General features: G+C 46.0%; 1 protein-coding gene across 1 annotated transcript; it reads left to right on the plus strand.

Annotated features, from left to right (window-relative positions):
- Nucleotides 1–800: 800 nt before the first annotated feature.
- On the plus strand, nucleotides 801–13,939 carry LOC104557050 (deleted in malignant brain tumors 1 protein). Its single transcript, XM_062000732.1, has 11 exons — nucleotides 801–864; nucleotides 5,240–5,452; nucleotides 7,104–7,257; nucleotides 7,471–7,685; nucleotides 8,282–8,326; nucleotides 8,998–9,042; nucleotides 10,428–10,575; nucleotides 11,205–11,416; nucleotides 11,660–11,832; nucleotides 12,738–13,126; nucleotides 13,654–13,939. Exons 1-11 carry the CDS (start codon nucleotides 801–803, stop codon nucleotides 13,937–13,939), a joined length of 1,944 nt encoding a protein of 647 aa, XP_061856716.1.
- Nucleotides 13,940–13,951: the final 12 nt, after the last annotated feature.

Below are 13,951 nucleotides of genomic sequence, written 5' to 3' on the forward strand. Positions count from 1 at the left end.
TATCCTGGTGAAGACAGAGCATGTTGAAGGATGAACAGAGGAAGAACAGACAAAGATGAACATACTCACTTTCTATTGAGTGTTTTTCTGAGGTCTGTTTGGATAGAAATGCTATAAAAGCAGCCTCAGTGAATTCAAGGCAACTCAGCATCCTGGTTCCAAACTTTTCTACCTTCAGAAAGTCAACTAATGTGTAACTAACGTTTGAAAAATACATGAAGGTAAGTTGTGTGTGATACTTGACTCAGTCCCTGAGCTTATACCATCACACTGACTTTGAGAGTTGTCTCTGAGGGATGCTCTCCCAGGAGCTGGTAGGAATGTCTCCCCAGGGGAGTCCAGGACAGCCAGAACTGTCAAGCCTCTCACCTTTTCCCACCATGCTCTCACCTTTCTGCTTCTGCAGTCACAAAAAGGAAGACTCTGCTACACAGATTTAAGAAGCAGCTTTGGCTCAGACACAACTCAAACACAAGAAAGGGACATGTTGCATTAGTGACAGCAAAAGAACTTGGCAGCTGAAAGAGGGACAGGATGGAAAAGTATCAGCCATTGCAGCCCCTTTTGATCTCTGTCTTCCCTGGGGAAGATATCGGGTAGTGTCTCCTTGTAGAACCAGGAAGCTATAGAAAGTTGGGCAACAAATCAAACATCCAGTCAAGGAAGTTTGGAAAGCAAGGCAGAGAGGCGTTGTGTTTGGTATTGACTTTCTGAAGGGACAGGTTGGGCTGCTGAGCTACACCCTTTAGCATCTCTGCCTATAAATTCTGCTGCCCTCACGCATCAGGAACTCCGAGGAGATGGCGGCCACCATGATCTTGTCTTGGGTGGCAATGATAAGTCTTCAAATCCAGGCGGATGCAGGTAAAGAATCTCACTTCTTATCACCTTCATGGCTACACTTCTCATCAGGCTGGTGGTGAGATTGAAGGGTATAAGAGGATTTAGCAGCACAGCTTAGCTCTTTCCAAAACCATCATCGGGTCAAAACCTGAGCAATAAATCATTGCACCCGTTAATTAATTTAAAAGCTTTTATATAAACTACTTAATGAATTTAAGTTACTGTTCTCACCACTTGTGTAAAGGAAAGTCAAATGAATATACTGCAAAGCCAGGGATGACATTTTCTGGATCTTTGTGTCGGGGTAATACATTCAAAGATGAATGTGCATTTTCTGGGTGAAAGGCACGTTTATTTCCAACAGTGTGAGGTGCTCTTTGAACCCTGTGTTTTGTATTTGATTAAGCATATTGGCCTGAATCCTACTTTAGTATTTAATAACAGAGTGCCCTGGATAAAGCAAGTGTGGCACATGTCCCTGTTTCCGTTATTATTGTAGTTATTTCAATATAATAAGAATTGATGTAATTTTATTCTGATTTCCCATCATCTAATTGCTGTTATGAGTGTAATTTGATTTGGTTGCAGAACAATCATCTGCCCAGACACTTTCATCCCTTTGGGGACTAACACCAATATTGGTGGGTCTAATGGAAGGGAAGATGCTTGCAAGAGGGTTAATCTTGCTGTGTTCAAAGCACACTTTCCCCTTTTCCAGGTGAGGCTGCCCCGGCTGAGCAGAGTGCTGGGAGAAACATGGCATTTCTTTTTAAGCAGCTGCTGTCACATTCTCTGTGCAGGACAAGGGGACTGGGCAAAGAAGTCAAGTGTTTGCCACAGCTACTGATTTTCCATCCTTCCTTCTTCCAGATGTAAAGTTCTGCAATGAACTTAACTCAGATCAATGAACTGAAAGCAAAAACCTTTCCTTCTCTCTGCTCCCCCACATACCCACATACACAGTGGAAAGAAAGAACCATTCAGGGCTGTTTCCAGGCTCAAGTTTTTAATGCTCTTATCATTTACTCCCTCCATAAACATTTGAGGTGCAATTAGTGTTATCAAAAACCAAGCTGGAACATTGATATTGAGCTGGAAAATACCGAGTTTTTGTTTAATCCTTCCATTGCCATCTGTGTAATTTAGATTTAAAGCCTTGCGTGAACAAGGAGCAGCGTGGTGGGATGAGTCAGAAAGTTCCCTACTCACTGAATAAGTGACACATCTCCTTGTTGTCTTCTTCTACCTACAAAAATCACCTTCGGGGTCAATGTTACAGGTCTTGCCACGCATGCTGTTAGCCAGGGGAGTACTCCCACCTCTCAGGCTGTCCATGGAGCAGGTTTTTTATTGCCAGCAGTAGAATCATAGAATGGCAGAGGTTGGAAGGGACCTTTAGAGAACATCTAGTCCAAACCGCTTGAATTAGCTGGGCTTAATCTCCTTCCCTGTCAATCAGCAGCCAGTGTCACCAGGGCATCCTGTGTATCCAAACTTTCCAGCCACATTACTTAATTCATGTGATGTTCTTTCAACTTGTTTGTTTGTTTGTTCCTTGTGACAGCAGTATCTACAGCTTGGACATCAGCAGGTGCTAGAAAAACTTTTCTAACAACAGGTAACTGAAAAGTCACATTAAAATGTACTTTGTTTATAGAGTTGACATTGCTAAATATTCTCTCCAAGCTGATGTTTGCACTTGAAAACTTCTCTAGTCCAGTTATAGCAGATGCAATACTTAACTGGTAAGCAAACTTAACAATTAATCTTAACAAACTTAACAACTAAGCAAACTTACTGGTATAGTCAGAGGCTCAGTGTCCTTCAGACTGAGGACAGTGTCTGAAGGACACTGAGCTCTCAGATGCTGAAATGCAGCCATGAAGGCTCTGCATGGCAGCAGATGCATGCATCTGGAGTGCAGTGTATCATTGTATATATGCCCCTCCTTCCTCAGAAAGAACAAGAGTCAGTGCTGCAATGAAGAGCTCAAATAAATCAGTACCTTGGCTAAGTCCTTAGCATGATAATACCATGTGAAAAAGGGAGGCTGTATAAATGTGGCAGTTTCTGGGTATCTGAAAATCCAGAGGGAAGTCATCCAGAGCTTGGGCAGGCAGAAATTTTAACTGAATACAGGTTTGTAGACTGTTTCCCTACACTGAGACTGAGCAGCACCTCACTGCTCCCATGGAGTCCTCATTTTCATTATAGGATCAGTGCTGTCACCTGGTCCTGTGCCCTGATTTTTCCACTCTCTACCATGCTTGCTGTTATCTTACCAGACCCATCAGTTCATCTTCTTAAAAGCTGCAACTCCTCCAAAGCAATACAGTGACACTGTGATTGAGGCAACGTGGCAACCAGTTTCCTTTCAGTAACTGCAATTATGAAGTTAGCAAACAGTGAAACAACTGTTTGTGTTTTGAAACTAGTTTGGAAAGAGCCAAACTCACCTATTTAAACTCTTTTAAATAATTCTCTGTTAATTTTGTTGTTGGGTTTTTTACCTCTAGTGGGTATCTGCTGGGTTGATTGGTGTTGATAAGTTTATTCACAGCTATGCTTTTAGAGATAATTGTTGGCTGTCTCTAGGATGTGTGACCAGTGATGTGAATAATAGTGTCCAGCCTATTTATTAAAGATTTTGATCTTTAATCATCTGAATTACAAGTTAGTGTTTAGGTGATAAGTGCTTGACTTTTCCAAGGTTTAGATTAGTACCATGTGCATAGATATTGTTAGTGCTCACAGAAATGCATCTCATAAAGGACAGTTTCACAATCAGAGCTGAATTGTTTCTTAACAGATGTCCTCTCTGCCAAGGGACACCCACATCCTTCTGAAATGCACTATTAAATAGCTCAGTATAGAAAATGCATTTTTTACTTTAACAAGGATGTAGAATTGTCTGAGTGTAGCTGAGTCAGAATGAGACTACTCTTAAAAAGCTCTTGCATGCTCCTCCAAAGACCTTTGGAGAGCTGTCAGCCCTGATGGAGAAGGGAAGTTGTGGTCTATGTGCTGTCCTTCTTCCAGGGCTTTGAATAACCCCACAAAGCCCTATCTAAGAACACTCAACTCTCTAGGTTAGATGGACAGGAAAGATCACAGAAACACTGAGAAGGGCACAAGGAAGTCTCTGCCTGCCAGACAACCGTCTCACAGGACACCTTCAGTCTCCTGGTGCCACCTGGAGGACTTTCCATCAACTGTCCTCTACAGGAGCCTCAGCAGGGAAAACTCTTCTCTGACCGAGTTTATGCCAGGAGTTGGGCTCTGCAGTGAGGGATGGATGAAAACTTGAAGGGGACAAGAATAGTTTAAACCTGGGGATAGGGATGTGAACAAAAACCTGTCACAGACAGCCACCCAAACAGTCCAAAATGAAGGAAAATAAAGGGATCTGCAGCCTCTCTTCCTCACTGCTTGCTCTGACCAGCTCCTCAGGTAGTTTTCCATCATTCTTGTTATTTGGGAGTAGCTTTGTTGGTTTTGGTAGGGGGAAAGCGAGGAGGAGATAGTTGCTGACAGCTTATTCTGACACAAGAAGCAGAGTCATCAGGTGAAACCAGCCAATACCCTGTTAAATAGAGAGTCTTCTCACTTCAAGGGACCCTGGCACTCCCTGGGCCAGGTGCAGGTTTTGGTGGGCTCACAAAGAGATTTGATGGGGTAACAAAGGAAAAAAAAACTGCTGGTGTCTGCTAAAACAGGGAGAAACCTCCTAGATCTAAAGCTGGCCAGCCAAAAATTGCTAGAGGCTGAAGCAGTAGTTGAGACAGTTTCAAATTCTATTGGCCTTGTTGACCTTCCCATATGGTATCATGGATGTTTTTTTTCTTCTCTAGAAGAAACAACACGTGCCCCAAGAACAACTGAGGCCTCTACTGGTAAGTATAATTCATTGGATTTGTACTTCAAATGCAATGATGACTTTATGTATTTACCATCACATTATTCTTCTGAAGAAATTTGTGTGATGGAGAAGTTCACATTTGCTTTATGCAGGGGCTGTGGGGAGGGGATGAGAACAAAGTTATTTGGGAGCCAGGATTTTGGGGGTGGTTTGCTGCTCAGTTGCTTGTGCCACTTTGGACTTCACTTGCTGGGGAAAGGATAAAGCTCACTGATGGCTCCCAAAGGATTGTCCCTAATACATTTGCTCCCTCTTCTGTTTGTTCTCCTCTGCAGTTATAGCTGATGGTGAGTCTGTGTGCCAGGGCCCTCGCTGTGGCCCCAGCTGTGGGTAAGTGCACGGTCCCCAGCGTGGGAGCCCGAGGAAGGGCTGTGGATGGGTGTCAGAGGCAGCTCCTGGTGAGGATGTGGGAGCTCTGCTATCACACATCATGGCCTGAAACAAGAGCACTGATCAAGGGTTTTGTCTCTCTCAAAGAGCTGTTGCTGCAGCTGACTGGAGGGCCCAACAGATGTGCAGGCAACGTGGAAGTCTTCTATTTTGGAGGCTGGTTTAAAGTGTGTGGGTACCTGTGGGACATGCAGGACGCCCAGGTGGTGTGCAGGCAGCTTGGCTGTGGCTGGCCCCTTGGTGTGATGCACTACTTCCCTTCCAACACCTGGGCCTCCTACCTGATGACAGAGGTGAATTGTACAGGCTCTGAACACTATTTGTGGTACTGCCCTTACAGAGAAGAGTACTCAGGCTGTTACCGAGGGCCCGCTTCTGTCATATGCTCAGGTGGGTTTTGTTTCTCATTTTGGTGGCATTTTCCCAAAGGGAACCCATCTGGAGTTTGTGTGAGGGTGGGTGAAGGCTGGCCAGCCCTTGCTCTGCGCTCTGCAGGGCAGCAGCGGGTGATGGATCCGTGTGCCTGATGTGGGGAGTTCACGTTTCAGAGTTCAGGGTTCACTGTAGCTGCTCTTGCAGAGTGTGCTCAGGAGACTGGGAATTTGAGCAACGGGTGAGAGGAGGGGGGCATCAGCTTTGAGGCAGGCCATCCCGCCCACGGGTCCCTTTGTAGCTCTCCATGAGCATGTGCTCTGAGTGGAGCCAAGCAGTCTCAGTGCCTCATATCTTCTGGTTTCCTCCTTCCAGACTCAGGACTAACAGTGTCTTCAACAGCAGGTAACCAGAAATTTCTGTGCACATCCTTTTTCTCCTTGGGGTGCTCTGTCTCTGGCCTACTCTGTCCCCATCAGAACACAAGACCCAAATGTGAGCTGTACTTTCAGACCCTGGGTAACATCCCTGATGCTCAGGGAGTTGTGGGATCACTTGGAATACTTTGGGATATTTTACAACTGTCTCTTCTCTGGAAGAGGTTTGGGACTGGTCTTGATAGTGCTGCAGTGGTGATGCCTTGAGCAAGTGGGTCGTTGGTACTGCAGCCATCTTGCTCAGGCCTGACATATCAAAATGCTGGCTCCAGGCTTTGGGTTTCAGTGTCCTGGGGTTCCCTTTGGACAAGGGTGACTTCCAGCAGGATCTTTCTCTTATGTAAAACACTACTCTCTCCCTGCAGCACCACATAGCTCCAGGATGACGCGCACCACGGCATTTACCACAGGTATGCTGGGAGGGGATGAGGGGTCTGACTAACTCCGGCTCCCAGTTATGGATCACAGAATCAAGGATGGTTGAGGTTGGATGGGATTTCTGGAGGTCATCTGGTCCTACCCCGTGACCATAGCTGGGTCACCTAGAGCTGGCTGCTCAAGACCATGTCCAGATGGCTCTTGTCTGTCTCCAAGGATGGAGAATCCATCACCTCTGAGAGCAACCTGTGCCCATGCTCTGTCGCACTCAGAGTCAAAAAGTGTTTCCCACTGTTCAGAGGGAACCTCCTGTCTTTTGGTTTGTGCCCACAGCCCTTTGTCCAATCATTGTGCACTGCTGGAAAGAGCTTGTCTTTTGGAGAGGATTGACTCCCAGTAGGTTATTCCTGTTGGGCAAAATGCTGTTGACTCAAATGCTGATTTGTCTCTTCAGAACCACTTAGCTCCAGCTTGAGTCCCTCTGTGCCACTGACCACATTGAGGCTCAGAGGGGTTAAGAGACCTGGTTGTCTCCTGCCCCAGGTGAACTGTGGGATGGCCAGGACATACCAATGGGTGTTACTGTGCATCCCTGTGCTCTGGGCTGGGGGGATGTGGGCATGAGCCTTTGGGCTGCAGCCACGTGTCTGAGAGTGAGGGTCTCTGTGAGGCTGTGGCAGAGCCTCCTTGCAGGTGGCCGTGTCCTCCTCTGAGGGCATTTCAGGAGCTCTCCACCCATCCCAAAGCTCTGCTCCTTTCCACAGCATCTGTCTCCTGCGGTGGTTTGCTTCAGAATTTGTCTGGCTCGATCCTGAGCCCTGGCTACCCCAACTCCTACCCCAACAGCATCCGCTGCGTGTGGCGCATCCAGCTGCCGGAGCGGGATCGCAGAGTGGTGCTCCAGTTTGAGGATGTCGAGTGAGTCCCGTGGGGTGGCAGCTGCGGCGTGGGCAGCCTGCCCAGGGCTGGCTGTGGGATCGGGGTGGTTTCATCCCCAGGGCAGGGCTCTGGCCGCCTCTACCTGAGCGCAGGGCCAGGCTGGAATGGGATTGTGTTGCCTGAGCTCTGCGGCTCTGGAGCTGAGAGGTGGCAGAGGCTGTGGGGCAGACAGACCCTCCTCTCCCTGCACAGGCTGGAAGGCACCAGCTGCCCCTACGATTACATTGAGGTGTACGACGGCGGCTACCCCGGGGGACGGCTCCTCGGGACCGTTTGCAGGAACGACCATCGTGTCTTCAGCTCATCCGGGCCACACATGGCCATCCTGTTTTACACTGATAGTAGTGTCACCAAGAGGGGTTTCCAGGCCTACTACTACTCAATTCTCATCTCCAACAGTACCATAGGTATGACCAGAGCTATCTTTTACTCTTTGCCAGGGCAGAAGCACAAGCTCTTCCTTACAGGCCCATATGGACATGGAGATCCTCTGGCCCCACTGACAGGCATTTTGGCTCAGGGGTATCTTTTTGGACAGGACTGCCACCTGACTGCTGCCAGAATGCTGTTTGTTTGCCTGCTGGGCAGGCACAGGGCTTTCTCCACCTCCAGCAGTGCTACCACTGGACCATCATCAATTTTTCTGGCCTTTACCACAGGCAGAGGAGTTGCTTGTTCATAGCACACTCATTGTTGCAGCTGCAGAGGCCCATTTCCCCACTCATGACTACTCCTTTTCCCAAAATAAAGAGGGTTGATGCATCCCATGCAGTGCTGTGAGCTCCTTTTTGCAGCTGAGGAGCGTGCATGGGTGCTGCTCTCTGCCTGCCAGGGCCAGGCAGCTCCAGCCCAACTCACTGCTTGATCTCATTCAGCTGCACCAGCTTACACTGTCAACTGCAGGTCTCAGGCTTCTGTATGCCAGGGTTACCTTTGGGGAGGGATGACTCCCAGCAGACTGAGGTAAAATGCTGCTCTCTCACTTGCTGCTCTCTCCCTGCAGCACCGGGTAACTCCAGCTTCACGCCCAACGTGTCGGTGCCGACAGGTATGTGCAGGGGCTGAGGAGTTTGGTTATCTCTTGCCCTTTCTCAAGGTCACTGAATCACAGGATGGCTGAGGTTGGAAGGGACCTTTGGAGGTCATCTAGTCTAACAACTCCTCCTAAACCTTTGCTGGCTCATGTTGAACTTGGTGTCCAACAGACCCCCAGGACCTTTTCTGGATTGCTGTTTTCCAGCTGGTCACCCCACAGCACAGGCTGGTGATTGGGGTCATTCTCACCCAGGTGCAGGACTTGCCATTTCTTTCTGTTTAACTGCACAAGGTTCTTACTGTCCCATCTCTCCAGCCTCTCGAGGCCACTCTGGATAGCAGCAGGACCCTCTCTTAGATCAGCTGCTCCTCCCAGTTTGGTATCATCAGCAAATTTGCTGAGGATCTCCCCTGTCCCATCATCCTAATGATTTACAAAGAGATCCGATGCCCTGCTGATGGGAGCTGTTGCATAGTCAGAACACAAGCTGCACCCTGGGCTGGCGGGATGGAGGGGGACAGCTTTGAGGTGCAGGCACACAGGCACCTGCCATGCATCCAGGTTGTGTTTAAGGGTCTCAGGTTTCAGTGTCCTGGGAGCTCTTTTGGGGAGGGGTCACTCCCAGAGGGATTGTTTCTTTTAGGCAAAACGTTGTGTATTCACTTGCTGCTCTCTCCCTGCAGTGCCGGCCAGCTCCAGCCTGACACCCACTGTGTCATCCACTTCAGGTATGTTTAGAGGGGTTGAGGGGTCTGAAGAGCTCCTGTCCCCAGTTATGGATCACAGAATCACAGGCTGGTTGAGGTCAGAAGGGACTTTTGGAGGTCATACTCCCTGGCAAAAGCCAGCTCACCTCGAGCTGGCTGCGTCTTTTGACTATCTCCAGAGATAAAGTCCACCAGCTCTGTGGCAACCTGTGCCATTGGTCACTCTCACAGTAAAGCAATGTTTCTTGATCTTTGGGCAGAATATATGTGGAGCATCTGAGATGGAGTCCTCAGAGGGAAAAGCTCCTGTGTTTGTGTTGGAGCTGTGTGTGCACAAGTGCAAGAAGAGTTGCTTGGTGCAGATTGCAGACAACGAGAGGAATGTCACTGCTCATCATTTTGGGGCATGATCCTTGTCATTTGATTACAACAAAACAACGCTTCAAATTATCCCAAAATAGCAGTGTAGGTGATTTCACACCCAGTGTAGTCACTTATAAGCAGTAATTTCACAAGTGCTTAGGAAGCACTGTTTTTGACCCCGTCATACGTACTGTTATCCCACTAACTCAAATTTCAGCTGTTTGTTCAAGCACATCATTTGAGGAGGGCATGTCATTTGAAAGTTCAACTGTTCACAGGGTAGAAGTCAGGTCAGTGACAGAAGGATTTGTTCATGTTTGCTAGAAGCTGAAAGGAAAACTTCTCTTAGACCTCAGTCTCTTGTTCATTCTTGAGATTAAAAGTAGTAAGTATGTACACTCCCTAATTTGGAAAGCAATTCCAATGATGGTGTCCATTTACACATTTCTGTTTTCTTGGAGCAGTTTGAGCTTGTCCTGAAAAGTATCCTAGAAATCCATGACTTTGTTTTACTTCTAAACTGTGTTAGATCTTGGTTCCTCTGTTATTTGATGAGGTCGCAACTGATCTATATATAAACTTCATACTGCTTTTTGGCTAAGATGTAAGATCTTCACGTTTATGGGTTGGATATTTGTCAGCATTCTTATTTAGCAACAAAATTATTTTTATCTGTCTTTTTTTTTTCCCCTACCCTTTGGTCAATAGGATTAGTAACAGAGGCAAACCAGGCTCAGCTGTGACTTTTTCAAGGAGCAGCTGACCTCCAGAAGTCCAGCCACAATGACTGTGCAGTTCTATGACAAATACTTGTATCTTAATAGTGCAGACACCGAAGAGCAGCATTACACAAGTTATTCAGTGTGCTTAGCCTCTCCTGATCTTCTGATATATGTGATATATGAACCTAAGGGAAAGATCACTGGAGCTGATAGAAGTCATTGTCTTTAAACTTTAGACTTAGAAATTCTACATAAATGTATTCCAAAAGCAACTTTAAATAATGTACACGTGTATTTTCCTTGTTGTCTTTTTGTCTGTAGATTATTCTTGTGGTGGCTTTCTCTCCTCTACATCTGGAACACTACAGAGTCCATTTTACCCCAGAAACTATCCAAACAATGCCAACTGTGTTTGGGAAATAGAAGTCAAAAACAACTTTCTTGTCACACTCACATTTACAGACGTCCAGTAAGTAAAAGTTACTTGAGAGGATGAATATATGGGTTTGACACCTTGAACTTACTGAAGAGATCATAGAATCATAGAATGGCAGGGGTTGGAAGGGACCTTTAGAGATCATCTAGTCCAACCCCTCGGCAGAAGCAGGGCCACCTAGATCAGGTCACACAGGAACATGTCCAGGTGGGTCTTGAAGACCTCCAAGGAAGGAGCCTCCACAACCCCTCTGGGCAGCCTGTGCCAGGGCTCCCTCACCTGACCAGTAAAATAGTTTTTTCTTATGTTTAAGTGGAACATTTTGCGTTCTAGCTTCATCCCATTACCCCTTGTCCTGTTCTTCACTTGATTTCCAGGACCTTTTTCACTTGATTTCCAGGATCTTTTTCAAAGCTTTTAGTACATCTGAGATTAAAAATGTATTAATATTTGTTTATTCAGTCAGTAACATGGCTGGCATCTAATGAGATAGAAATATCTAGGCTGTACCAGTAGAGGAGGCTGTATCAGTAAAATGTACTCTTTTGTTCTCAACAGTCAGTGTGAGGTTTAGGTTGGTTGCTTGGTTGGTTTTTTAAAGGAAAAATAAGTAACAAAATTCAACTGAAGCATTTAACTGAATAGTTGTATTTGTTCCCCAGGATGGAAGGAGGCAGGTGCCTGTCTGACTATGTGGAAGTCTATGATGGGCCACTCTTTACCTCTCCTCTCCTGGCGAAGTTCTGTTCAGGTTATTATCGCACATACACATCTTCCTCAAACCTGCTGACGGTCCGATTCCACAGCAACTCTCGGTACACCTACAGAGGCTTTCAGGCTAACTATTACTCCACTCCAGCAGATGACACCACTAGTAAGTTCATGTTTAAAGCAGAAATCTACTTCTTAATTACTTGCTAATTCACTGATTGCTGATCTTGTCCCATTCCAATGAATTGCCTGTTTCATGCTCTCTTAAGCTAGATCTGCAGCATTTCATAGAGATGGAAGCACATGGTTTGGATTCTGAACTCGGCAAAAGACATTGTTTATTGAAGTCTAATCTTTTCCAGTGACTTTGATGAGCTTGTAACGGATTTTCCTCCCATTCTTCTAGCACTGTTGTGTTTGCCAGACTACATGCACGTAGTTGTGAGCAGATACTACCTTCAGGGACAAGGCTACTCTGCTTGGAACCTCTCCTTGAACGACCCCTCTTGCAAACCCAACATTACATGGGACTATGTGGTATTTGACATTCCATACACTGGCTGTGGCACGGTGAGACAGGTAGGACTTTAAACTCTTCAGTGTGCAAATATTGGGAATGTGCACAAAAGAAATTCAAACTGAAAGACTCGCTTTGACAACCAGCACAAATTGGAAGCTCTGCTGAGGTCTGTATGGGCTGGAAGCACCCTGCTGATTATGATTATCCCTCTCCTGAGGGATAGGGTTTATTAACACTTGTGCTTCCTGTACCTGCTGCCAGAGCATTCACTTACAGCCCATTACTGATCTCCTAATTAAGTATGGAAGAAAGAAAATACTTGGCATTTTCAAGCTCCCAAGCTGCGTGTGGTGGTTAAAAAGGTCTCAAAGTCCTTATTACACATGGCCAATCATCATATTGGTCAGATTTCAGTTTAAATACTGTGCAAACAGTATTTAAAACCTCAGGCATTTAATGTTTAAAGCATTGTATGGGTTGTATTTAATTCAATTATGTCTGCATTTAGTGTGAAGAGTTTTCTAGGCCCACGCTGTAGTCACTGAATATTCTTTAGTGTCCAGTGACAGGACAAGGGGTAACGGGCATAAGCTGGAACACAAACAGTTCCACTTAAACATAAGGAAAAATTTCTTTACTGTGAGAGTGAGGGAGCCCTGGCCCAAGCTGCCCAGGGAGGGTGTGGAGGCTCCTTCTCAGAGGTTTCCAAACCCACCTGGACTCGTTCCTGTGTGACCTGACCTAGGTGGACTAGCTCTGGCAGGGAGGCCCCTTCCAATTCCCACCATTCTGTGATTCTGTGTGATTACAAATCCCTATCTTGAGAACAAAAATTGCTGGAAATTACAGGGAACTCATGCATTGACTGTGCACACTGCTGTAAGGATACAGTAAAGTTTAGACTGCAGAATAGAAAGCCTGACCATATGAATTAATTTTGCATTTTGTTTGATATGCCAAATAGGGAAACAACAATACCATAACCTATTCCAACATTATTAGAGGATCCTCTTCTGGCAATGTAATCACAAGAAACAGAAACCTTCATTTGCATATCAACTGCAAAATGCTTCAGAACACGTGGGCACAAATAGTGTACATTGCAGACGACAATTTTGAGGTCAATGAGACTCAGTATGACAGATATGATGTGAACCTCACATTTTATCAGTCTTCGTCCTTCTCACGGCCGGTGTACGACTCACCATACTATGTTGATATCAACCAGAATTTATTCCTTGAAGCTTACCTGCACAGCTCTGATCCAAACCTGGTGTTATTTGTGGACACGTGTGTGGCATCTCCCACTCCCTATAATTTTACAACAGTAACCTATGATATCATCAGGAATGGGTAAGCTCTCACACATTACAGTTACAGAAAGAACTGCCTTTGAACTCCTATCTCTCTCTCTCTCTCTCTTTTTCCCTTGTTTTATTTTAATGGAACGGTGTCAATACAGCACACACTAATGTCAGCACCTAGCTGATTAATGAACATGAGCATTTGGGGTTGACTGGGGGAATGGGAATGGATTAACTCAAAATATGGCACACACTCTCCAGATTCAAATGATAGACAAAAAAGCTATTGCCAGTTCACTGGGGATTGTTATTATCAAAGAGGTAACAGTGGCACATCTCAGGTGTGGATAACTCACCTTGAGAAAACATGGCAACACTAGGGACTCAGATACACAACAGGCTGAGGGTAGGCAACACAGCCCAGCACTGCCAGATGGGCATCTTGCTTTTCTTAATGGGAGGTTTATGAACCACCCATCATGTTTAAAAGTTACTTTTCAGGTTTTGTGTTATATTGCATGTAAATGAGTGACTGCAGTGTGTGTATTCATGAGAGGTTTCTTTGTTTCTTCTTAGGTGTGTTCGAGATTCTACCTATGGCACCTACTATTCACCCTACAACCACATTGCCAGGTTTACATTCAGCGCCTTCCAGTTCATTCGTAACAGTCCCTTGGTTTACCTGAGGTGTGAGCTAGTGGTGTGCAGGGCCTATGACTATTCTTCCAGGTGCTACCAAGGTTGTATTACTAGGTCCAAGCGATCTGCAAGCTCTGTCCAAGAAAGCGTGACTGTTGTTGCTGGCCCACTACAGCTTAAGAAAGCTGACGGTGAGAACAGTGATGCACATGATTTGGAGTAAAGCTCTCTCCTC

This window comes from Colius striatus, chromosome 8, assembly GCF_028858725.1.
Source record: "Colius striatus isolate bColStr4 chromosome 8, bColStr4.1.hap1, whole genome shotgun sequence".
Lineage (NCBI taxonomy): Eukaryota > Metazoa > Chordata > Aves > Coliiformes > Coliidae > Colius > Colius striatus.

What these genes read in the sequence shown, in the direction of transcription:
- LOC104557050 (XM_062000732.1), top strand. Translation starts at nt 801, where the DNA reads ATGGCGGCCACCATGATCTTGTCTTGGGTGGCAATGATAAGTCTTCAA. An exon ending in TCCAGCAGATGACACCACTA is followed by an intron (nt 11,417 to 11,659) that starts GTAAGTTCATGT and finishes CCATTCTTCTAG; the next exon opens with CACTGTTGTGTTTGCCAGAC. An exon ending in GCTGTGGCACGGTGAGACAG is followed by an intron (nt 11,833 to 12,737) that starts GTAGGACTTTAA and finishes TATGCCAAATAG; the next exon opens with GGAAACAACAATACCATAAC.